General features: G+C 43.5%; 1 protein-coding gene across 1 annotated transcript in view; it reads right to left on the bottom strand.

The window, feature by feature from the left end:
* The window catches only part of Ryr2 (ryanodine receptor 2), a 413,538-nt gene that overhangs the window by 118,271 nt on the left and 268,503 nt on the right, over positions 1–26,764 (bottom strand). Inside the window, exons 36-49 of the mRNA XM_042686202.1 lie at positions 24,992–25,796; positions 23,065–23,265; positions 21,941–22,046; positions 20,336–20,479; positions 17,486–17,759; positions 14,987–15,101; positions 12,735–12,867; positions 11,195–11,298; positions 9,623–9,758; positions 8,744–8,930; positions 7,464–7,569; positions 5,750–5,870; positions 1,395–1,564; positions 68–288 (exon numbers count right to left, since the gene is read on the bottom strand). Of these exons, the coding sequence (XP_042542136.1) occupies positions 68–288; positions 1,395–1,564; positions 5,750–5,870; positions 7,464–7,569; positions 8,744–8,930; positions 9,623–9,758; positions 11,195–11,298; positions 12,735–12,867; positions 14,987–15,101; positions 17,486–17,759; positions 20,336–20,479; positions 21,941–22,046; positions 23,065–23,265; positions 24,992–25,796 (2,823 nt within the window). The remainder of the gene's footprint in view (positions 1–67; positions 289–1,394; positions 1,565–5,749; positions 5,871–7,463; positions 7,570–8,743; positions 8,931–9,622; positions 9,759–11,194; positions 11,299–12,734; positions 12,868–14,986; positions 15,102–17,485; positions 17,760–20,335; positions 20,480–21,940; positions 22,047–23,064; positions 23,266–24,991; positions 25,797–26,764) is intronic.

Genomic DNA, 26,764 nt, shown 5'->3' on the forward strand with positions numbered 1-26,764 from the left:
AACACTCCTAAAATGTCACATCGTCTTTCTTAAAGAAGGCTGCTCAAGAGCCGGTCGCCCTACTCACCCACAAATGGAGAGCAGGCACACTTCTATGGAGTCCCGCTGGGCTTTGGTGAGGGAGCAGCCCTTGGACAGTCTATACACAGTGTGAAGAAGCGAGTCGATGAGGGAGGCGTGGTGCTCCGTGCCCGCGAACAGAGGAGCACATCTGGTTAACAAAGGTAGGACAGCTGTGCAAAGGTACCTATTGAGGGCCAAGGCCATGTCTGTAGCACTCAGAGCGGCCTGCAAAGGAATCAAAATCAGCACAGACTTGTTTGTGTTTGGCGGGAGACAGCTTGCCAAGGGCTCAACACACGGACGGGTCGTTTCCCTCTCTAGCGAATGACAACACCAGGGGACAAGAGATGCCCTCCTCAGATATGTCTTTCAAGTGTAGTTTGAATGGCCTTTGCCACTAAAATCAATCAACTATCAATTGCTTGCAAGTAGCGTCAAACACATGAATTGATAGCTGTCTTGGTCAAACAGCGCAAATGGTCCAGATCCTATCATAAACAATTATCCGCATAGGATCCACGTAACAGGAAGACACACACAGTGTCCAGGATGGGAGCATTTGCACTGTTACTGGAGGAGAGAGGAAAGACCTGACTCTCACTCCCATCACAGGTTCACAAATGCCTTCCGAACTGGATGTCTTCATTTCACTCCTATTTTGGCTCCTGCTCATCGGTGTCAAGCAAGCTTCGAGTCAGTTATATTAGTGTGGGCTTGCCATTTCCTGTGAAAGTAACACAATACAATATCCGGCTCATTTTCCTAACTCCTCAGTCATGGATATCATGAGAGGGCTATGGTCAACTCAAGATTGGATTTCCCCTGGGCTCAAAAGGGGGCATTTAACTGATGAAACAAATAAGTACTACTGCTCCAAGAGCATTTGGAACCTTGGCTATGTTTACATGGTAAGGGCACATCCAGAACGTAGGACACCCAGTACACAGGACAGATCCCGGACAAGCTGTACTTTAGCAGGCCAAGGACGACACCAATACATAATTATTAGTTGTCTGAGCGACAGTATCAATTAAATTGTCTTAAAACTCTGATTGATCCCATGGATCAATGACTTTTTTGACTGAATACTCAGCACCAAAAAGACTAACAGGAGCCACAGTGAGCCCCAGATCAGGACCACCTCATGGAAACTCCTAGCACAACCCTGAGGTGTTCATTTCTTTCACTCCTTGGAGATACTGGTCTGTTTCCCGTTTACCCACCCCTGGCTTCAACTTAAGCTGAGGATGCAGTAAATATTTGTGAATGAAGGCCCGCAGGTGCGGGATGACAAAGTGGGAGGCAGAGGCCACTCCTTGTCCAAACCATACCGTGTCTAGAGAGGCGGCGGCCCGGAGATCTGGCAGAAAGCCAACCTCAAGGAGGTGGAGGAGGAAGTCTTGCACCTCAATCCCATAGACCCTGTCAAGGAACAAAACCATGGCTGCCTTGTGATCTGGGCAAAACCCCGCGGACATGTCAGGTTCCACCACATTCCCATCTAAAAGAGAGAAGGTGACATGTTGGTGTCAATGGCCTGGCCGGGCCATCTGCGGCTTGATAACACACGGCTTCCTCCCAGCTGCCTCAAAGACATGGCTTCTTCCGCTAGTGCCCTCAAGCAAGAGGGCATGTTTGCTGAGGGAATATGGCAGTGTCATTTACATCCAAGGTCATCGAAATGTCCTTTGGCCATCTCTTCCCTGACTGCGTGCTTGATCATGACATAGCATTTAGGCATCCTTCTGAGAAGGAAACATAGAAGCTTCGCATACACCTCAGAACACATGGAGTAAACATTAATAACGCTCCTTCACGCCCCCTCTCTAATGGCAATGTTGACATCTTGACACTGCCATCACTTAGAATAGTTACAAGCTTATAAATCAACATGGGTAAGACTAGTATGGCATTCACACTCAATATGTGCAAGTAATCGTAACAGCATTTTAAACATCTCTGAGTTAGAACATTTTCTGCATCACCACTCAATTCTTAATGACTACACAGATCAGTGAATCCTTCATAAACTCCCCCATGGGTTCCCAGTTTGGGGGTCACTGGGAAATGATGAGATGATGTGTCAGTTTAAAATACTGAGGACTGTCAGATGCCAGTGGCTCATGCCGGTAATCTCAGCTACTCAGGAGGCTGAGATCTGAGGATCTTAGTTCAAAGCCAGCCTAGCCAAGAAAATCTGTGAGACTCTGATTTCCAAAAAAAAATAGCAAAAATCTGGATGTGGGGGTGTGGCATAAGTGGTAGAGCAAAGTCAAAAGATACCCATGATATCCAGAGGCCCTGAGTTCAAGCCCCAGTAGCAGCACACGTAAAAAAAAAACACCAAAGGCCTTATTTGTTTCCTATTTCAACCATACAGTAATTATGCCAAACCAGTGCTAAGAAAACATAGTAAGATTCTTTCTCTAAATGATGATAGGGGATTTTTTAAGTATTTAAGTACAGAGGCAATCTGAGGAAAGGAGGACTGAGGAAAGCTAACACTTGGCCACAATCATCTCAAGGGAAGAAAGTAATAGCTTTTTTTCCTTTGTATTCACTAAAGGTGCTACGCTATGAATGTTACATATGGCTGTGCACTGCCACACACATGATCTGTGCTGCTGAACACATCACTGCACACTCACATACATGATCATGCTCTCACACATGTGATCACATTTATACACTGATCCCACTGCTGTACACATGATCACACTATGTAACCCATGATTACACTGTGTTACACACATGCTCACACTGTGTTACACATGTGCTCACACTGTTACACACATGCTCACATGCCATTTCTACAATGCAAGTAGGTGGTGCTCATGTGGCTGAGGATGAGAACTGACCTTGAAAGAAGCTAAGCAACTGTCCCATGGCTGTATACTAAGCAATTGGCAAAGCTGGATTTAAAGCAACTAAAACTGGGATTAAAATCCAACTGAACCCATTAAATGCACTAAACACCCTTGTCAAACGTCAAAAAAAATCCAACTGTAGCTGATGTAACCTTTTGTTTACAACTGCATGTCCTAATTTTCAAATAAAATCAATACAAAATTCCACTGGGCTTCCCCTTAAAAGAAATCGCATTACAGGATACTTAAATTTATAAGGTCCTATTATTTGAACATGCACCTGTACCTAGAGGTAAAGATGAGCCACTAAATCAATGACCCAGATGGGAGCATTACTTCCAGTGCTCATAGATGTCTTCCTGGGGCTGAATCCCCGCCAGTTTGGAATGGTGGCTGTTTGATTTGGACCCCCTCCTATGTACACTGGAGACCATGGCACTGAGGACCGCCTCCTTCCAATCTCAAGGAGCCTCTGTGCTGTACCAAGCGAGGCCAGTGAGCTGACCCCACGGCTACTGGGAGCATGCAGACTCTTCATTCGCCCCAACTGACAGCCCTGAGCAGTGAGCCAAGCTGCTGCCGGGCTACAATGAGCTTACTGCTCACATCTGCTAACCCTCCCTTTTCATTAGTATTCCAGGACCCTAATTCTTGCAGAAATATAATAAAATATTTGGGGAAGACTTTCCACATGACCAAGAGGAGAAGAATCTTAGAGGCGGTCTTCCTATACTCAATGTAGAGTGTGCAAGAGCTAACAGCACGGTCACCTAGCAATGCTTCCAGGGCCAATTGGCTGAATGTAGAAATCAAGGGCATCCGTTGCTGCTTGAATGTTACAGGTGAATGTCTAGTAAGCCACAGTAAACTGAAACATAGGTTTCTCCCTGTATGTGCCACATAATGTCTAGTGAGTCACAGTAAACCGAAACACAGGTCTCTGCCTGTATGTATCACATAAGAAAGCAATAAAAGAAATGTTGTAGCCACTGACCCATGATTGCTCATTTTAAAAATTAACTTGTACTGTGATTAGGGTGGCTTGAAAATGAGACAACCCTTCAGGTCTGGGTGCAAATCACATGCTGTATGTGTATGGAGCACCGTACATCATCAGAGCACAACTAAATAGAAGAAAGGAAAGAAAGTGAGCTGAAAATTCACATATATGTACATATATCATATATAATATATGTATATATATATACATATGTACTATATAATACTGTTATATATAGCATATATAGTATATATATGTATATTTGTATATATGTGTGTATGTGTATATATATATATATATATGTATGTGTGTATATATATATATATATATACATAAGTCCTAATACTAAGACTTGAACTTAGGGCCAGGGCACTCTTCCCTAGCTTTCTGCTCAAGGCTGGCATGCTACCATTGGATCCACAACTCCACTTCTGGCTTTTTCACTGGTTAACTGACTTTTCTTCCCAAGCTTGCTTTGAATCACAATCTTCAGATCTCAGCCTCCTAAGTAGCTAGGATTACAGGTGTGAGTCATCCATACCCAGCTTCCTGGTACTATTCTTAAGTTTGTCCTCACAGTGTCCGTTTTGGGGTGCTCAAGTAGAGGAACAAAAGCTCTTTTCCATTCGGGAGCGAACGTGAGTTAGAAGGAAAGTGCAAAGGAGTCAGGCGAGCATGACCCAGGTAGGTCAGACCAAGTCATGGAGCAGTTCTCAAGTTCCAGTGCTCCCTAAAATGATCATACATTAACTTCATTTATGGTTGAATTATGGTGCCAGTTTTTGTCCCCTTGTAGGTTTGGTGATAAGGTGAGCACACAGGAGGCTCACTTCCTCCACAATATGTGGCTACAAGCAGGAGGGCTACCTGTGGGTGCATGGTGATTGTTCAGTCTTGAGCTATTCACAGCTCACATTTTCTGTGCAAATGAAGTATAAAAAGTATAGAGAGCATGTGCTTTCTACATAATACAGTTCTGTTCTAAAATGAGAACCCTAGGTAATATTTGGTTTATACAGAAATACCCAGTGAAGCACTGAAAACTAAGCAACACAGAGACTGAAAAGAAGCAAAAGCCTATTTTGTGGACCTATTCATCTTTTAGTTGTCACTAATGAATCACTTAACCTTTTAAACATGTTCTTCGTCTTGAGAAGTGCTTTTCTTTTAGTGCACAGAGAATATCTAATTCCCAAAGTCAATAGTTAATGACTCTTTTAAAAGAAAAATGTTAAAAAAAAAAAAGGGGGGGGGCTGGGAAGGTGGCTCAGTGGTAGAGCGCTTGCCTTGCATGCATGAGGCCCTGGGTTCGATTCCTCAGCACCACATAAGCAAAAAGAAAAAAGCCGGAAGTGGCACTGTGGCTCAAGTGGTAGAGCACTAGCCTTGAGCTGAAGAGCTGAGGGACAGCGCCCAGGCTCAGAGTTCAAGCCCCACGACCGGATCCAAAAAAATAAATAAATAAAAAGTTAAAAAAAAAACTATGAAAGAAAAACTGAAAACTATGACACAGTTTGAAGTACTGGAGTGAGTTCTAGAAAGACTAACAAGGGGGAATCCCAGGACTGGAACAGAGACAGGAGATGAGAGAGACAGAGGCTGTTTACACTTGGGTAAAGGAATGAAAATCCCATCGAAAAGACAATTGTTTGAAGACAATGAGACAGAAAGCAGGTAATGCTGCAATAAAACACTTCCTGATTTTTTTTCAATTATTTAAAGGAAGCTAAATGGTGGGGGCAAGCTGTGAGGGTCAGGAGAAGAGATTTCGAAGTATCCTGAATCTTACTGAAAACACGGGCGAGAGAGCCGGCCTTACCTTTGGCGATGGTTGGCATCTGAAAAGCGATGCTAATCACACCCACCAGGTCTCCCAGTGGAATGAGAGATCTCAAAATAGACCTGATTCTGATGGCCTCTCCCTTTCCAGCATGAATCAACTACACGGGAAGAAAGGGTGATGATTAGAATACGTTTGTGGAACCAGGATTAGAAACTTGCCTAGAAAAACCTGAATTGGGGGGATTTCATGTCCAAAACAACTTTCTGCATGGTATAAATACAAATTGGACCACTTTCTCAGACTCTTGTCTCAGATGTGGAAATAAGACAATCACTTGCCCATAGATTTCAACATACAACAAATGATAGGCTATGATCAGCTGATTCACCTCCAAGAGCCATTGTTTTGTTTTGTTTTTAATGGTCTTTGGGATCTTTAAACTGAGGGTATGGTAAGCCTGTGAATGTTTATACCCTCCCCTCCAAATACTGAGAACAAGAGCAAGATCACTAAAGAACAGCTATTCTCTTCAGTAACTAAAAGTACACTAGAGTTTATGATTTAGCCTGCTTCTTGCCTGGTGATAAAGCAGTGCATGTTTCTTCAAGTTCTACCCACTGCCACTGAAGCTGGGCGGACAATGGAGGGAAAGGGTAAACGTGAATCTCCACGGTTCCTTTAGCCTGCCACTGACTGACTGATGGAGCTCTTCTTATGGGCCAAGGTTCAAGGAAAGACAGCAGCAAGCCCCAAATTCTACTAGTCTCCCAGAGCCAGTTCAGGTATCTGTTCTTGCACCATTGAGAAAGAAACTCCAGTATGATTTCTGGCCCCTAGAGGACCTCCACTCACAGGGGCAAACATGGACTGATTCCAGAAATACCAGGCTCAGGTCTTCATGAGCACTCTAGTGTTTCCCCAACCTTAATCTAGATGTGCTAACAGAACAAAAAGCTTTCTACCATTCCTTCCTTAGTTTCCCTGATCTCTTCACCAAGATTGGAGGGAAGCATATATTTTCTCTCTGATTCCCTCCAGGGCACAAGTCTCCCACACTCTTGTTCTGTTTACTAGAAATCAGTTCCTGCAACACCAAGAAATATGTTTTCACACACACACACACAAACGTTAAGTTTTTAGACATGTTAACATCTATCTTGTGATTTCTCTCTGCACATAGCAGAAGAATACAGTAAGTCAACTTTAACCCTTGGGTAAGAAAGATAAATTTAATCGGTAAGAAAGATAAATTTTAATCTCTGAGTGTAAAAGAGAGGCAAAAACTAAAACCCTACCAAACCCAACCAAAAATAAACTCAGATACCAGCGGTAGAGAAAGGAGTATGTGTGCGGAAATAAATTGGTCTGGGTTTTTGCTTATCCCTGTTTGAAAGTTCATTTGCAATTCTTAACCCTTCAACCCCACCACTGGTCAACGTGCATCAAACTCTATCCTTTCTCCACCACAGGTCATGAAAATTGTTGTGTACCAGCTGGTTAGTATGTCTTAAACACGTGCATTGGAATTAAATAGAATCACTGGGAATAGAACAACAAAGAGGGTAACGAAGTATTCTCTTAATGACTCATACTGAAATCTCATCACTAACTTTAACAACCAACCAGACATCACCAACTGAACAAACTCGTGTTCCACAGAGGCAGAAGCTCTTATTTTTAATGGAGCATGAACGTGGCTCTGTCTTATCAGAGACAGACAGGCCTGCTCCACGGGCCTCAGGGCACTCACGTGCATCTCAGGGGCGCAGCGACCTAAGAGGTCGATCAGGGCCGCATAGAACGTCATGATTGCATTCCCCATGTGGATGGTGTCATCTTCCTCCTCTTCTATGTCTCTTTTTTTGTGGATTTTTTTTCCAAAAGAAACAGAAAGCAAATGGGTCAGCTGACATTACATGCTCATTAAGCAACTCTCAGAAGACCAGGCACCAGCTGGTGTGGCCTCAGCCTGGTTACTCTGAGCTCTCTGCATGTTTTCAACTAAGAGAAGCGAAGGGCACCCTGATTCTTCTCTGGCCATCTGATAACAAATAGAAGCTGTGATTCTCACTCTGGGGCAACCTCAGAGTGGAAACCTGGACGCATGTCAGTCTCTAAATGGGAGCATAAAGGTCTGTGGGATTCTGTATAGGCTACTGTGTTTGCTCCAAAATTCTCTCCCCCCCAATGGTGATCAATTTCAGTCTTTACCAGTGGTACTAGCAGTGCCGTGCTGGGCAGGTGCATGGGCCATGAGGAGCGCATTTACCTCTGCAGAGAAAAGCCGTGAAGGCACAGGTGCCCTGCACACCTGGGTTCACTTGGACCCATGCTGTGACACCTTTTAACAACTCGACTGTGGAGAATGGGGGAGAGTAGCTGCTGTCCCAGAGTCCCCAGCACCGTAATCCAGAGCTCTACTCCTCAGGGGGAAAGCTGCTGCTCTGGATTTCACTACTGAACCCATCTGGTACATTCCCTGTCCTCTTAAGATCATCTATCTGTCTATCTACATATATTATATGTGTATATACACACACATATATGAATATATTTAGTATATGTATATATACACTTATATTATATGTACATTTATGTACAGTATATTAGTATAGTTATGTGTATGTGTGTGTATATATATATATATATACACACAATATATATATATATATACACACACACATACCTATCAACATTTTAAGAACTACCTTCCCATTGGGCCCAAGTCCAAAGGCTCACCTTCCATGATGGGTAACACCCTGCTTTGCCTAGCTCCCCCTAGGAGCATCCACAAGATGCACCTCCTCCTTTAACCTAGAATTCTCTCTACTAAATCCACACCACACCCTCCAGCTTGCTGTCTGTTCATTCAACTACCCATCCTTCCACATCTAAGACACAACGCTCTGGCCAAGGATTGAGACCTTTGGTGTCAGACGCCATATTGCAGCGAAGACAATTTCAGATCTACTTTATGAGCGTCAGCCATCCTGCATGAGGGACAAGTGAGGGCAGGAACTCTGGACCTACAGTGTCCGGCTGGAGCCACCTGTAGGCGAGGGGCCATCGCGGGAAGGGTCCTCAGCTATTTTTATGGCTTCTTCCATGGCAGCAAGGAGTCCGTTCCCACCTTCCCCTCTCAACGCAGGCCCAAAGCACTCGGGCCTCCGGATGAGCAATCTCACCACGACATTTGCGTTTTCTTCCACACTCTCCCCTGCAGTCAAAAGAGGAACATAGGCAAATATGATCATGCCAGGTTTCTGAGCACATGAAGGCTGTAATGATAATCTCATTTGGTGAAACAAGTAAAACTCAAGAACCTATTCTTGAGGGTTGGGAAGGTGGCTCCGTGGTAGAGTGCTTGCCTCGCATGCATGAGGCCCTGGGTTCGATTTCTCAGCACCACATAAGCAGAAAAAGCCAGAAGTGGTGCTGTGGCTCAAGTAGTAGAGCACTAGCCTTGAGCTGAGAGCTGAGGGACAGTGCCAAGGCCTAAAGTTTAAGCCCCACACTGACAAAAAAAAGAAAAAAAGAACCTATTTGTGAAACAAAAATTCAACCCAAATTTTACTAGTTTTATACTAGCCTAGTATATTTCTTTCGTTTCATATCTTCAAAGTGAAGAAAAATATTATGAATTCCCATTAATTTAGGATGGGAAAAGACATCATAATCGAAATCACAATAATCCAGTTACAAAAAAAAACCTGGGGATTTTAAGGTAAATAATGAAAATACTACCCATGTAAATATTTATAATAAACTAGGGCTATAAACAAAGCCTGATTACAAAATATACAGTTCTTTAACTGGTATTTGGTCCCTTGGCGAGGAACGCTGACTGGACCTTATTTGAGTGCGTCTTTATCAATGAACAGGCAAAAGCTTCACACGAGCAAGTCCTACCATTGCAGAAGACAGCAAATCGGAGGAAATCAAGGTATCGCTCTCCCTCTACAGGATTCCAGCCAATGTCCGGGTAACCCTTTGACACCAGCATCTGGCAGCTCTGCAGCCCACAGCCGGCCAGGTAACGCACGACCTACACACAGAAGAGTAGGCCAAGAGGTGCCCTTCAGATACTGCAGGGGAGGACAGAAACAGCACTTGGATGGGGCATGCCTGGTATATTACAGTTACAGGAGGCCCATGTGCCAGGGGCAGAGAGAGAAGAATGAAGAGTGGAAGGGCACAAACTCAAAGCAAGAGGAGAGATGAGAGGGCATGGGAACTATTGGAATGCATTTACTTGGAGTGACAGAAAATCTTCCTTCAGATGTGATCCTTTTAAGAGAATGGCTCTATTAGCAAAGTCAAAAACAGGTGCTGGGGGTTTAGCTCAGTGGAAGAGCGCCTGCCTGAAGAATGCAAGGCTCACAAACAAGAGGCTCCTTATATACAGAGGGCAATGGCTTCATACATCAGATCACTAACACCTTGCCGTTGAAGAGATAAGCTGGGTTCCTAGGTATGCAGAGGCTGAGGTCTGAGGATCACAGTCCAAAGTCAGCCCAGACAGGAAAAGTTTGTGAGACAGTTACCTCCAATTAACCACAAAAAGCTAGAAGTGGAGCTAGTGAATAAGTAGTAGAGCAACAGACTTAAGTAAAAAAATTAAGGAAAAACACCTAAGCCCCAATACCAGCACAAAATTAAATATATATATATGGAACATTAAAGCAAAAATCATATATATACATATACATATATATGGGACAGTAAAACAACTCTTAAAGAAGTGGGGGGCTGGGAAGGTGGCTCAGTGGTAGAGCGCATGCCTTGCATGCCTGAGGCCCTGGGTTCGATTCCTCAGCACCACATAAGCAAAAAGAACAAAGCTGGAAAAAAAAAGCCAGAAGTGGCGCTGTGGCTCAAGTGGTAGAGCGCTAGCCTTGAGCTGAAGAGCTGAGGGACAGCACCCAGGCCCAGAGTTCAGGCCCCACGACCGGACCCAAAAAAAAAAAAGTGGAAATGGTACAGTTAAAGCAAAATTGACAAATGTCACAAAGACAAAAACATCTAAGACCACGGATCCAGTGAGTTGATTCCAACTATACACAATCCAGTTATTTTAAAAATCTGTGACGAACCAGTGTACCTAGGATTCAAAAGACATATGTGATGGTGGAACCAGGAAGGAAACCTGAGGGATTAGGACAGATTGGGAGAAAGGGATGGAAGAGATGAGGTGGATCGAGATGCATTGTGCTCACAAACTGACATGTTGAAGTGAAACCCCTTTGTACCACTACTTAAAGGTACTTTGTTTTGAAAAAGAAAATGCTTGTAATCAGAGGAGGTACCTTCTTCACATTGAACTATAATATGCAGAGAATTACAGACAGCATAATACATACTACATAATTACAGGAATGTATTTTATTTTAATAGATCTACAGCAAAACTGCAGAAATTAAAATAACTGAGAGAGCAGTACATGAAGTATACACAGTCACAGAGCCAGAAGGCCCACCTTACCTTCTCTAGATCCGGCTCACGCAAGGCTAGGGCAAGTTCGTTATTATCCATCACCGATGCTGCAGCCACGTCGAGTGGGGTGGAGCCTCTCATGGCGGGGGAGGCTAATTCAAGCAAAGGCAAAGACACACCCAGGTTGTGCTGTAACTGTAAGTCCCCCACAAAAACACACCACCATTTGCATTTTATGTTCCAAATGACATACATACAGCCCTGGACTAAATCCATTTCACTTTGTCTAAAGATACTTTTGACAAATAAAAAGTGTATATCAGGAAGTGGTGCTGTGGCTCAAGTGGTAAAGCGCTAGCCTTGAGCTGAAGAGCTGAGGGACAGTGCCCAGGCTGAGTTCAGGCCCCATGACCAACAACAACAACAAAAAAGTGTATACCATTATTGTGTGCATTTTAAAATATGTAGATGATGTGGAATAATGCAATTGGTTTAATTATCAACACTTTAGATAATCACTTTAGATATGTAATTGTTCCTTAAAACCTATTCTCTTAGTGATTTTTAAAAAAATACATTGCTATTTCTGGGCACTGGTAGCTCACCCCTGTTATCTGAGCTACTGAAGAGGCTGAAATGTAAGGATTTTGATGGGGATTATATTGAATCTCTAGCTTGCTTTTGGCAGTATGGCCATTTTCATGATACTAAATTTGCCAATCCTTGAGAATGGGAGCCTTTCTACTTTCTGGTGTCTTCTTTAATTTCTTTCCTCAAGGTTTTATGGCTTTTATTATAGAGGTGGTTTGCCTACTTAGTTATGTGTATTCCTGGGTTTCTGGAGGCTATAGTGAATGAAATCGGTCTTCTAATTTCTTTCTCAGCCTGTTCACTGTTGATTTACAGCTACTGGTTTTTATACATTGAGTTTTGTATCCTGCTATACTGCCCAACATGTTCATCAGATCCAGGAGTTTGGGAGTATAATCTTTGAGGTCTTTTAAGTATAGTATCATCTCATCTGCAAATCAGGATTTTACTTCTTTCTTCCCTATTTGGGCCCCTCTTCTTCCTTCTCTTACATGATTGCTTCGGAACCATGTAGTCATAATTACTGTCTAGGAATGTCAGTTCCATACTGAGTGGACAGGGCAGACACCCTTGCCTTGTGCCTCACTGTCAAGGAAAATCAGTTCTCCTGTCTACTATGGTGTTGGCTGTGGGTATGTTATAGATGGCCTTTGCTTGTTGAGGTGCATTCCTTCCATTCCTACTGTGTTCACTTAACATGAGGCTCAACTTTACATGTAATATGCACATTACTTTTTTTTTTTTTTGGTTCAGTCGTGGGGTCTGAACTCTGGGCCTGGGCGCTGTCCCTCAGCTCTTCAGCTCAAGGCTAGCGCTCTACCACTTGAGCCACAGTGCCACTTTCGGCTTTTTTCTTTTTGCTTATGTGGTGCTGAGGAATCGAACCCAGGGCCTCGAGCATGCAAGGCAAGTGCTCTACCACTGAGCCACCTTCCCAGCCCCATGCACATTACTTTTTACCTTAAAAAGATTAAGTTCAAGCCATCCACTTACTTACCAAGACCAACACTGCTGTTTTCCAGTAAGTAACTGAGATGATCAAACATAGCTTTTTGATTCTGTCTACTTATACGACAGAAGTAACAGAGAAAACGGCAACAATTGGCCACCATCTTGGGAAAGGTGATCTCCTAAATGAAGAGCACTTGATTAGCTGTTGAAACAAATCATCTTCCTGACACTGAATAGGGGAGGTCAAGTCTCAGTGACATTGTCAGCCCAGAGTCAGCAAATCTAGGTGCCATATGGACTCACCTAGACCTTGAGCCACTGGAAATCCAGCCAGAGCCCCCACTCAGAAACCCCACTACCACCAAGAAGCTGGGATTGAGAGGTAAACAACAGCCAGAAACTCCAAGGTACAATGAGCCTGGCTTAGGAATCAGGTAGCCTCAGCTACAGATTACAACTATTAGCTGTGCTTTCCTGGGAAATTACACAGTGTCTTTGACTCAGGTCTGGAGAACTGAGATCATATGAATAATACCACGTAAATTAAGAAAGGGAGAGGAGGGGCCAAGACAACTTCAGGAAAGCACAGTTCAATACTTGGTGTTGTTACCTAAATGGTTTGCAAGCTCCTTGATTTGTATAGGTCTTTCTTCCTGAGCCCCTGACAGGAAGGCCTGCCTGCAAAGCCATCCCACTTCAACCACATACCTCTCCCTAAACAGAGTGCATTGTGAATTTTTAAAACAAAACTATGCATATGCTATATGCATTGTTTTATATTAACTTTTTTAATTCACGTGTTTCATTTATGTACAATATACAGTTAAACTTAGAGACAGAACACTCAAAGAGAATATAGATTTATTTCCATATTGTGAAAATATTAAAATTTTAAATCCAGAAGTACATTTTGTATCTCAGACATTATATAGAATTACACTAATTTATCTGAATTACTTACTATGTTGTACCACCTGTTTGAATTTCACTGCAGATTTTGTCAGTTGTAGGGCTTGAACTCAGGTCCTGGGCACTGTCCCTGAGCTCTTTCACTCAAGGCTAGCACTCTACCACTTTAAGCCATAGTTCCACTAACACCTATTTGATTTTCAAGGATTTTTTTAAAATTGCAATTACATAAAAGTTCTTTTGAAGCCAGGCAACCAGTGGTTCAATGCCTGTAATCCTAGCTACTTAGGAGGCTGAGATCTGAGGATTGCAGTTTGAAGCCAACACAGGAGAGCAAGTCTGTGAGGCTTATTTCTAATTAATTATGCAAAAAGCTGTAAGTGGAGCTGTGGCTCAAATGGAAAGCACTAACCTTAAGCAAAAAAGCTCAAGGACAGTACCCAGACTCTGAATTCAAGCCAAGAAAGAAAGAAAGAAAGAAAGAAAGAAAGAAAGAAAGAAAGGAAGGAAGGAAGGAAGGAAGGAAGGAAGGAAGGAAGGAAGGAAGGAAGGAAGGAAGGAAGGAAGGAAGGAAGAAAGGAAAGGAGAGAGAGAGAGAGAGAGAGAGAGAGAGGGAGGGAGGGAAAGGAAGGAAGGAAGGAAGGAAGGGAGAGAGAGAAAGAAAGAAAGAAAAGAAAGAAGGAAGGGAGAAAGAGAAAGAGAAAGAAAGAAAAAAAGGAAAGAAAGAAGGAAGGAAGGAAGAGAAAGAAAGGAAGGAAGGAAGGAAGGAAGGAAGGAAGGAAGGAAGGAAGGAAGGAAGGAAGGAAGGAAGGAAGGAAAGAAAGAGAAAGAGAGAGAGAGGGAGGGAGGGAGGGAGGGAGGGAAGGAGGGAGGGAGGAAGGAAGGAAGGAAGGAAGGAAGGAAGGAAGGAAGGAAGGAAGGAAGGAAGGAAGGAAGGAAGGAAGGAAGGAAGGAAGATGGGTTGGTTGGTTCTCTTTAGGGCCTTACAGTAGAACATTCCAGAATATCACTGCTGAGTCCTGATTTGGTTCAGGAATTTGGGGAATGTGTTCTCTGAGGCATGTCTGAATCAAGGGGATGGCTAGGGTGTATTTGTATCATGAACTCATGGTAAGATCTGACTGGTAATAGAGAACTTCTTCAATAGCTTCTAAATTAGAATAATTTAGGAGACAACAAACCATACAGAGTAAGATAGAAACCTGTAGCAACAGCCAAGAAAAAAATCCAACTCTCAACCTCAAAGGCACGCCACCTTTGTTTGTGTAAATGGTGTCCTTTAAAAAATACATTCCTCCAAAGAGCATTTAGGAAATTCTCATTCTCATAAATGCTCTGCAATCCAGAACCCCCCAAATACCACCCCGAGGGTCAAAGGCTTCCCCTTACCTTGGACTCTCCCCCGCCCAGGACGTTCACCATGACCTCCATCACCGTCTCGTGCATACCCAGGGCCCTCATGAGGTTAGGGTGTTGGTAAAACACTTTGTTATTCATGATATCTCTGGAAGGGACAGGGGATGAACAGAGTTCAGAGCCAAGTTTAGGCCAACAGTTCCCTGAAATTCTGACAAGTGTTGTGGAAGTAATTCATGAGCATGGAAAAGTAAGAGCATTTGATAGCTGACCCAGAAACGTGAATGAATATTCCTGAGATTTCCTTAGAAGTATTCATAGTCTACCAAAAATGATATACAAGTTGTCTTTTCTTTTGAATGATGAGAAATGTGTTATGGAGATAAGACTTAAGTTTTAATAAATGACTTTTTGGATACTTACTCATTTTGTGGATATTCAATCATATATCCAACTTTTCTTTTGCACAGAAATGATATAATATGCATATATTCTTACATAATTATTTCATGTATTATCTCTTTTTCATCCACATGCAATTTTAAGCCAACATACAAAAGTTGCATAAATAATTACATAAATAAACACTATTTTCAGCAATGTTATCATTGTGGTAAAATGTTTGAAAAAATTATTCTTTTCCAAGAGAAGTTCAGGTACAAGAAACCCAACTCGGGGCTGGGAAGGTGGCTCAGTGGTAGAGCGCTTGCCTTGCATGCATGAGGCCCTGGGTTCGATTCCTCAGCACCACATAAGCAAAAAGAAAAAGGCCGGAAGTGGCGCTGTGGCTCAAGTCGTAGAGTGCTAGCCTTGAGCTGAAGAGCTGAGGGACAGCGCCCAGGCACAGAGTTCAGGCCCCACAACCGGACCAAAAAAAAAAAAAGAAAAAACAAGAAACCCAACTCATTAAATGGACATTCAACTTAAATATCATCAGATGATAGTCAACATAATTCATACTGTCATTTCTGTATCAAATATTATTAAATATTATTGCAATAGTATTAATATTAATATTGCCGGCAGTTGTAGGAATCTTAATGTTCGGTGGTAATTACCATATATTGTAAGTAAAAAATCTGGTGATTGTTTTAAACATAAATCAAATCAGTGTAAGAATCATTCCTTATTAGACCCATGGCAAAAAAATGAACACATAGCCTGCAAGAAAATGGAAACCTCCAATCTGTTTCCCTAATTGAATCACTAATTTATTCAGTTAAGCATCTGATATATTTTAGTTATTCAGTTTCATATGCATAGATTTATCATTCTATCATCCAGTTGGGAGGTTATTTGCTAAGCTGTTGTATAAAACATTTCTTTTTGTGTGTGTGTAAAACATTTCTAATAGCATAAAAGCTGCCTTTTATTTTTATTATCATTGTGTGTTTATCACTAATGAACCACTGACTTATTAATGTACATATTACTGTTGGTTTATTTCAGAAGATGTAATCTATTCTGATTTTTTTCTTAATCAACTTCTTATGAAATGATTCCTTAGGTTAGATTTAAATATTAGCACTCAGATATAATCCAGGCTCATACAATTATAAACAAAGACCAACTATTTGCTGTTGTTGTTAGATTTTTTTTTGATCATAAGCTTTTCTATTTTCCTTTGTCTGAGTAGTACCCTTACTTTACTGTGATCCATTATTATAAATTTGGAATATAACTCTTCCAGTCCATTTTTACAAGTTTAAAAACCTAACAGGCCTGTGAATAATATATGGTATTGCCTCTGAGTTCCAAAGGGACATACATGGAATTACACAATCTGTATTGTCCCCGGATTCTTTTTGTGACTCAGAAGAATTGTGTAGTTTTATTCAGAGGACCAACTGTAGGTTCTTTGATCCATGTGGTAATTTCTGTTTCTTTTAATTCACACAATGGCAGCCTCCACAGTATCATCTGTGTCCCTCATATTTATAAAATTGAATCAAGCTGTTTGCCAAGTATTGGCCTTTCATCAGTTTTTAATAATCTACAGTCCTGATTTCTACATCTTTTTATGTCTTCCTAGGAACATCATCCCTATTCATCTGTACAGATTTTATTTTGTTAATTCTTTTGGTTCTTTCTTAATTTAACATTCCCAACACTGGAAAGTCTTTCAATGATGATGGTAAGTAACCACTGTCTGTTTTGCCCTCCTTCCTGAACATGAGATGTAGACTAATTCCACATCTGTATAAAACATCAGCTTAAACTCAAAACACACACACACACACACACACACACACACACACAGATTTCAATGTATGTGATCGTGTGTTTCTGAGGGGTTGAACAATACTCAGCTTGTTTCTGTGCTGTGTGTGCCACATTAGTCTCTCACTATGAAATCTGTCAGCAACTCCAAGTTAGCTTAAAAACATAATCTCTAGGAAAGCATTAACTTCATTGAAAAATCAAAAAACTGTACACACTTTATCTTTACTAATACTCCTATGGCACTTAGGCTGAGATAAAAGTAAGAAAGGAGACATGTACAAGACAAAGACTTATATAAAAGTCGTTTACCCCAATCCACGAATCATCAGCTTCTCCTCCTCTCTGCCCATCCTCACGCTTAACAGGGAACGAATCTGCCCGAGAGAGGCCAGCAGGTTGATGGTGTCCTCCACAGACACCCCGTTGATGGTATAGGTCTTAGGCAGGGCCCGGACTAGGCCTCCAATGCCATCATACTGCCGGTGCAGCAGCACGAACATGGCCCTCACCAACTCCGGGTCCTCGATGACAGACTCCTGAGCCCACCGAACCATGGTCTCTGAAATCAGCTGCTGGAGGCTGGCTGCAGAAACACGAGGGGGATTTCTGAATTTCCCTTCCATCGTCCCAGAGCCCTAAACCGGTGCCTCTATTTGGACAAGAACTGAAAAGGCTAGGATATTCTACAGGGGGAACTTTTAAGTATTCTTTGAAGAAAATATAGTGCGTTATCTCAGTAAGAACCAGTTATGGATAAAAATAAACAAGGAGAAACACATAAAAATCTTTTGTTTAAAAACCGCCCATAACTAGTGGGGCAATGGCTCACACCTGTATTCCTAGCTACTCAGGAGGCTGAGCTCTGAAGATCATGGTTCAAATTCATCCTGGGCATGAAAAGTTCAGGAGACTCTTACCTCTAATCAATCAGCAAAATGTCTGAAGTAGAGCTGTGACTCAAGTGGTTGAATGCCAGCCTTGAGCACAAAAAGCTCAGGAACAACACCCAGGTGCTCAGTTTAAACCCTAGGACTGGCACACACATGCATATATATGCACGCACACACACACACACACACACACACACACACACACACACACACACACACACACACACACACACACACACACAATTAAAAATGAATTAGCCATTTCAAACCTATAACAACGTTTTCAGAATTTCTGTTCCCAGGTGATAATAAATTAAGATTATAACAATTCACATGAGGTGTTCTAACTTTCACTTTTTATATGTTCGGTTCTATTATTTTCCTCCAGGAAGGACTGACATCAATATCCTTAAAGACGTGGGCTATGGACACATCAAAGTGCTTATGAGTCTTTACAGTTATCGTCTTAATTAAATCATTTCCAGTCGTGACCACACAATTATGATCTTACCTACATTTGGATCCTGAACTAACTCTTAAAATGTCTTCTAAAGCCTTGCAAGTTGGGCTTGTATTAAAATAAACTATGAGTTAGACATACGTGATTAATTGTGGTGGAACATGTAATAAATACAATTCACTTAGAAGTAACAGAAACTTCTGGCCTCTTAAAATAAAAAGCAGGGTTATTGTAAGTAAGTGGGGCTGGTATATGTACAGTTCATGTGCATGTACAGTGAGGCCTTAATTCCTAATTTAATACATAGTGTGGTTTTCAAAAGTGTCTTACACTTGGGAATTCACCCAGCAAAAGCAAAGACCATCGATTTTATCCAAATGTGAGATGCAAAGCAGCAGTAATTTCTATTTAGCTAAAAAACCCTCTGCCTTTATAACAGGCTTTCATAAATCTTACAGGGATCAAGGTGGCTTATAAGGAACTTTGGGTTCTGATTTGTTTTTTGTCGGTTATGGGACTTGAATTCTGGGCCTAGGCACTGTCCTTCAGCTCTTCGGCTCAAGGCGAGGACTCTACCACTTGAAACATAGAGCCACTTCTGGTTTCTGGTGGTTTATTGGAGATAAGGGTCTCACAGACTTTCCTGCCCAGGCTGGGCTTTGAACTGCAATCCTCAGATCTCAGCCTCCTGAGCAGCTAGGATGACAGGCATGAGCCACCAGCATCGGCTTGGGTTCTGAATTTTGAAGATGAGTTTTTTGCCTGTGGAGTGGCCCTGAGGACTGCACACAGAAGCCACTGGGCGAGTACAGACATCATGGTATGCAACAAAGAAAGATTACATTGTGTGTCACCAGTCTAAAAAAAAACTAAAAAATCCTAGTGAATTTTTTTTATAGTTTAAAAAATGCTTTTAATAAACAAGTACTGCTTCTTAAAAAAAAATCTTACAAATGAGGTCATAAAAAATCTGGGTCTCTCAGGCCTGCCTGTTACCCCTTTACGATGAGTGCGTTGTGCCCTGAGACACGGGCTAAGTGCGGGCCCACGACATTCACATTTGGTTTTCAGGACTAGCCACCATTGTTCTTAAGTAAATAGATGTGGATGAACCACAAATGCATACTGTTAGGAAATATATATAGTTATAAACATTATCTATTTAACTTAATGTACTAATTAAATATAGTCACAGACATTATCTATTTAACTTAATGTACTAATAAATAATCTGGAATCAAGTGCACACATGGTATTTATATATAAAGGCCAAATTACTTCCTTTATATTCTCTCTCTCTCTCTGCCTGCTGCTGCTGCTGTTATTGTCAGTACTAGGGCTTGAACTCAGAGCCTAATACACGTGCTTGGCTTCTTTGCTCAAGGCTGGTACTCTAACACTTGAATCTACACCTCTATTTCCAGATTTTTGATGGCTAGTTGGAGATAAGAGTCTCACAGAGTTTCTTGCCTAGTCTGGCTTTTAACCACAATCCTTGGTTATCAGCCTTCTGAGAAGCTAGGATTACAGGCGTGAGCCACTGCAGCCTAGCTGTATAATTTCTCTTGATAGTCTTTGTTTCTTTGTCTGAATTGTTGGTTCTCCAGGGAACTCCTTCCCCTTTATCCGATGCTACCTCTCAGCCTAATTCCTCTACACTACTTCTGGAAGCTACAGACACCCGTGAGGAACCATAGGCCCAGAAGCTGGGACCACCGTGGCTTCTCTGCTCATCTGGCATGATACCCGTTCCCAGGATGGGTGCCCATCCAAAGCCTGCTCACTGTGCCCATGCTGTCACATGCTTACAGGACTTTGTGGCGTCACTGGCCACTGGCTTTTCTGCTTGCTTCTTCTTCAGGTATGTCACCTTTTCTACCAGGGACAACAGACGTCCCCTGATGGTTAAGTCACTGTTTCCATCCAAAGAGCCATCTTCATCCAGCTCAATTCCTAACACGGAGACAGTACAGAACACAGTGAAGGAATACATTTGAAACAACAACAAAAAGTAATAATTCTCAGTCTCTGCAACTCCATTCATGTCTTCCTATCATGTGATGGCTAATAAAACATTTGCCCCCATGTGGATTCCCTTGTGAGCCTCTGTCCCTCTGTCCCTGGGTCTCGGGGCTACTGACAATCAGGATGGAGACAAGACTAAATCAAAGACACCCTGAGAAGCTATGACCAATTCTGCTCTTGGTGGAGCCTTTCCAAAGTGCTTCCTTAGGATGCAAGGTACCCAGAGCTACAGTCCCACCCTGCCTCAAAGCAAATCAGGATGTCAGTGTTCCTCTCTTCCCTCCAAAATTGTCAATAATACCTTGATAACTTGTAAGACAGAGAGAATTGGTACGATTAGGTACCCTAAACAGGGACTGGTTAATATCTGTAGCAATGAAAGTCTATTGCAGTGTCATTTATTGATCATGAATATATAGTATAATATCTGTGCTTTCATTTAGTGCCTCTTCATTCATAAAATGAATTCATGTGCAAGGCAGCGCTTTTATTCTTTTACAGAATGAGGTAAAAAATAATCTTAGTGGAGCTCTGTCTACTCAAAGGATAATTTATGCACCTTTTCCTCACTAAACCGCACACCTCCTCATCATTTTGTAAGGGAATAGAGAATCACACAACCAGAACCTCTGACCAACTCCACGTGAGAGGCTCTGCGAGTAGAGGGAGAGGGGTTTTTCCTCACTAGATTTGAAAGGCTAACACACAGCTATGTAGGGTTTCCTCAGGCATGCTCACTCAGAAGACTCATTATTTCTTAGGCCAGTCCTTAGAGGTGGTCTTTGAACTGGCTTAAATACGACTGTTTGCGATCAGCAAACAGACTCGTTGGAGTACAGCTCACAGAAGAAAACTGCCAACGGTCAACATGCATGGTTGAAAATGTTTGGGCACATGTGTTTACCTATGAAACCAGCATCACTACCGTGAAGGGACAATATAAACTGTCACCTCTAACGTTCCCCTGCATTCCTCTCTTTGGTGTTGTTTGTTGGTTGGCTGTTGTTGCTGTAAGAACATTTAACATAAAGCCTACCCTCTTAGAAAATTCCAGTACACAACACACAACTATCAGCAACACACAGGGCTTCTCAGGGCTTCTCATCTGTGCGAGGGAAACTATGGTTAATGACCAATCGATGGAACCCACAGCCTCTGCCCAGAGCGCCTGGCCGTTCCCAGCCACTGCTGAGGGTTTAGCTCATCTTCGCTCAGTCTTCCTGCCCCTCTGGCTCAACCCTCCCGATCTACTGCAGACACAGTTAACCACTGCATCCTGATAACATTACATGAACATCTAACAGAGCTGCCCACACGCATACCCCATTGTGTACGGGTATATGTGAGAGGGACACGTTCAGCCCGAGGGGTGGGTTGCCATGACCTTACCACAATGTGTCATCAAATCCTCATGGAAATCCAGGAGTTGGTCACGGATTTCTTCAGGACATGGACATTCACTTTTGTCATCTTTGAAGTTGAGGAGCATGTTGATCTGGAAGAGGAAAGGCCGGAGAGAGGAAAGATGAAGGAAGAAAGAGAAGAGAATTCGGGATGGGCAGCACAAAGGTGAAAGCAAAGATGTTCATAACTAATTTGGGGATGTTCCCAATAACTGCCTGAAGAAGAGACCTCCTTTAGCTTTCTTGCATAGCAGGTCTGAAGACTTGCTAATGTCTTCATCTCTCTTCCTTCTGGAAAGGTATTTTCATGGTGTATGGAACTCGGGGCTGACAGAAGATGCTGTGCCATGAGTCATAAATACAAGAATGACGTGAATCTAACGTTTCTAGGTATATGTTATACCCTGTTTATGTCTTTCCCTCAGATGGAGATGTTTTCTTACCTCTGCTCTCTCCTTTCCACTGTTAAGCATGCTTATTGAGCATTTTGTTTCAGACATGGCATTTTCTCACTTCTGGAGTTTCCATCGGGTTGTTCTCTATATCTTACATTTCTTTGCTAAGATTTCCTATTTCCGTTTTTTTTTCCCCTTTTTGGAAATAATTTTGTAAGGGTGGCTTTCGATGCTTTGTAGTGAGTTTAACCCTTCTGCCCTCTCAACCTTAGTAATTATTGTCTCTTCCCATTCAGGCTTTTCCTGTTTCTTGGTTTTTTTGTCTTAAATGAAAATTTTAATATCTTATGACATGAAATGAAGAGTCATAAACAGGCTGATCCCTCTTTCGAAGTAAGATGGCCGCCATCTGGTACTTCTTTGAGGTGCCAAATAGAAAGCAGCTAGCATGGAGCCTTAGGATGCCAGGCAGTGCCCTGTTCCACCCACCTGTGGTTGACTGCCTTCCTATCTGTCAGGCCTTTCTCTGACCATGATACATTTAACCAAGAATATGCTTGAGGAGAAACTAGAAGTATTACCCAAAAAAATGTGGGCAACGTTAAATGGAACAGGAAATTCAAAAAGGGTATATAACATGTATAATTTTGCAACAAATTCCAAATGTGCAGAAATCAAAAGCAGAAAGGCTGGGGCATCCGTGCCACTCTGGTACCTGTTCTTGGGGGGGTGAGCGGAATTCCTTGGTTTTCCTGGCCGTGAGTGCCGCTGACATGTTTAAGGCCTGCATCACTTCGTTGTAGCGGAAACGCTGATTGTCCTGGAGCTTGGCCACAAAGTCATCTGAGAAGGCCACGATCGCTTCGATCCGGTGCCGGACCTGGCAGTCACAGAGGTACTGAAGCAAGAGGCACATCTAAAAAGGCAATCAAGGAAACATAAGAGTTCAGCATCTGCTCTTGCAAACACGAACACACAGCAAAGCATGATCTGTGTTACACAGGCGGCGCTGCAGAAGGAATGAGGTGAGAACTCAGGGGCAAACCGCAGGCTCGGGGTCACAGCGCAGAGGGCTGTCCTTGAGTTCCGGTGCCAGTTCCAGACTCCAGAACACTCACGCATGTTGGGTAAGGGATGAATGTGTCCTCATCCAATGCTCAGCTGGGCTATTTTTTTTTATGGGTAGAAACATGTCTGTGAACGAATGCCAGGAAAACATAATGACACCTGTGACAATAAATACAAGGGAGTATAATGACACCTGTGACAATACAAGGAGGGGGTATAAAAGAGAATCTTACCACCCTGTGTAATACAACCATTCCTGTCAGCGTCTCTGGAGGAAGTTCACATTCATTCTCTGAAGCTGACCTGGCCATCCACCCCTTCCTTCACCCCTGTCCCCAACCCAGCGGAGTGGCACCAGTCCCTCAGGGCAGGACAGCACTGCAGCTGCTGAGTCAGACCCTGGACCCCTGCCCACCCTGTCCCCTTCCCTCTCTAGGCCCAGAGTCACCTGTGAGTCCCACAATCTCTGTTTCCTTGCAGCTGCCATGGTGGCCTCTCTGGCCAGGGAACCCAGGCTGGGCTGTTGGCCTTGTGGGTGAAGGCCACCTTGCCTGACTCCATCTTGTTTGCCCTTCTGAAATCCAGTTCTTCCATCTGACCTGGTTTCCCCTTCCCTTCTTAACAGTCTCCACATGCTCTTTCTTCTACGTGTCCATTCTTGTACTTCTGAGTACCAAAGGCCGTGAAAAGGAATGCACAGAACCTGTGTGTTTCCCTGGAGTGTGCATGCGTGTGCAAGATGGGCTCACACCTCTGACACGAGAGAATAAGAAAACCCAATCGAGAAGCAAACTCAGACTGGGTCTAAGGAACAACGAGGCGTGAAGAGGAGACCGTGCACATAGCCTCCAAGCACGGGGCCGGGCAACGCCTCCCATTCCTTAGGAACAGGCAGTATCAGGTAGTAAATGTGGCTGGTAAGAAAGCATGCATGTCCTGAGAGAAGGCAGGATGGAAAGGGGTTCTAGTGCCTGAGATTGAGTATCCCTACATCACATAGATGAAATATATTTAGGGACGCAAGAGATACAAGGAAAGTGCTAATGAGTAGGAGAAAAAAAACAGGAGACAATGTAACCTCATTAAGTCTGGGAAATTGCCTGGCACTGGTGGCTTGTGCCTATAATCCTGGCTTCTCAGGAAGCTGAGAACTGAGGATCATGGCTGGAGACCAGCCCATGCAGGACAGTCCATGAGAGTCTTATCTCTAATTAACTACCAAAAGAAAAGCTGTAAGTAGAGCTTTGGATCAAGTGGTAGAGCACTAACCTTGAGCAAAAGAAGCACAAGGACAGCACCCAGGCCCAGAGGTCAAGCCCCAGGACTGGCAAAAAAAATGGAAAAGAGAAAGAAAAGAGAGGGGGGGGAGGGAGAGAGGGAGAAAGGGAGAGGGAGAGAGGGAGAGAGAGAGGGAGAGCAAGAGGGGGGGAGAGAGAGAGGAAGAGAGGGAGAGAAAGAGAGAGAGGGAGAGAGAGAGAGAAAGAGAGAGGAGGGAGAAAGGAAAGGAGGGAGGGAGGGACAGGTACATTTTCACACCTCAGCAGTGATCAAGTCTGAAATGCTCGCCAGATTACCTGCAGTTTCACCGGCTCAGGCAGCTTCATCTGCAGGAGGCCCTCCTTGGGCCGCATGCCCACCTTGGCCTCGTCTTCACCCGCCCCTTCCAGCCTGGAGTCCTCGGCACTGAGCTCCTTCTCCTGCCGGTCCCCATCCTCCTCCAGAGTGGCGGCTTCCTTGAACACCCGGGGCTCGATCAGCTGCAGGATGTGCTTCAGGTCCTCGTTGTGGAAGAGTCCCATGATGAGCAGGGTGTAGAAGAGCTTGATGAGGGGCACAAAGAGGAATTCTGTGGTCCCCCCAACGGGGTCGCGCGCGTGGAGGCTGCCCTCCTCCACCGCCTCCGTCAGCATCTGGATGGTCTTGGCCTTCAGGATGTCCAGCGGGAACTCGGGGCTGTACTGGTAGCACTCACTGCTGACGCCGACGAAGCTGGGCGAGGAGAACCGCATGCGGGGCCGGAGTGAGGTGCTCAGGCCGATGCCGGGGAGCCCGTGCCTCTTGTTCTCATCCGGGAAGAGCGTGATGGTCTTTGTCTCCTCCGTCATGGGGACGATGAACTCATTGTTCATCATAAGCCTGGCGGTGGCGTAGGAGCTGAGGTGGATGTCGATCAGCAGGTCGTAGTAGCCCGTGCGTAGCAGGCCAGGCATGTACTTGTTCTCGATGGCATAGAGCAGCTGAGGCTCGTCCACGTGGCTGCACAGCGCGTGGGCCACCCGGTGGTTTCCGAGGGCGCACACGGCCGAGTAGAGCCGCAGTGTGTGGTAGTGAAATCGCAGCAACTCCTCCTGCTCCGTCAACTCTAAGATGTCCACAGATCTGTGCGAGAGCAGGAGGGGAGAGGCAGCCAGGTCAGAAACAGACCACAGAGAAAAAACTGTTAGCAGGGAAGAAAGCTGTGCACAGCACAAAGTTCCAGAAAGTTCTGACACGATTCATGGCTGAAAATGACCTCTGGGGGAAAAAAATCACTTTTGATTCAGTAGACACTATGTTGAAAATGGACTATCCAACTTGTGGGTGGGGATGGGAGGGAGGAATGGTGAGTGAGCAAGGGATGGGTGACACTGCCCACAAAGAAATGCATTTGTAACCTGAGTTACAAAACGGTAACCCTCAACAATAAAAATATGCTAAAAAAAATCAATTCTGAGTGTTTTACAAATTGTCGTCCACCTACAATTTGACACTGAAATTTTCTAACCACAAGTTAAAAAAAAAAGTCTGATGCAAAATTCTGATAAAACTTAATCTCGGGCTGGGAAGGTGGCTCAGTGGTAGAGCGCTTGCCTTGAATGCCAGAGGCCCTGGGTTCGATTCCTCAGCACCACATAAGCAAAAAAAGAAAAAAGCCGGAAGTGGCACTGTGGCTCAAGTGGTAGAGCGCTAGCCTTGAGCTGAAGAGCTGAAGGACAGTGCCCAGGCCGAGTTCAGGCCCCACGACCGGACCCCCCCCAAAAAAAAAAAAACTTAATCTCAATCTCACACAAGTATGAACCACACAAATTCAAACAAAATCATCTAGAGGCCATACTATGAAAGACCTATCTCATTACTTCATATAAAGTAGGTAGACATGCAAAGCATGAAGCAGCTAGCTGGAGAACTTTCTAATTTAATATTTGCATAGTTTTAGTCAAAATGTCATTTACAAAGTCAGCTACTGTTGGCTCATATCTGTAATGCTAGCTAATCAGGAGGCTGAGTTCAGGAGCATTAATGCTCAAAGATAGCACAGGAAGAAAAGCCTGAGAGACTCCATCACCAATGAACCAACAAAAATGTCA

This window comes from Dipodomys spectabilis, unplaced genomic scaffold, assembly GCF_019054845.1.
Source record: "Dipodomys spectabilis isolate Male_0828 unplaced genomic scaffold, ASM1905484v1 ptg000096l, whole genome shotgun sequence".
Taxonomy (NCBI): domain Eukaryota; kingdom Metazoa; phylum Chordata; class Mammalia; order Rodentia; family Heteromyidae; genus Dipodomys; species Dipodomys spectabilis.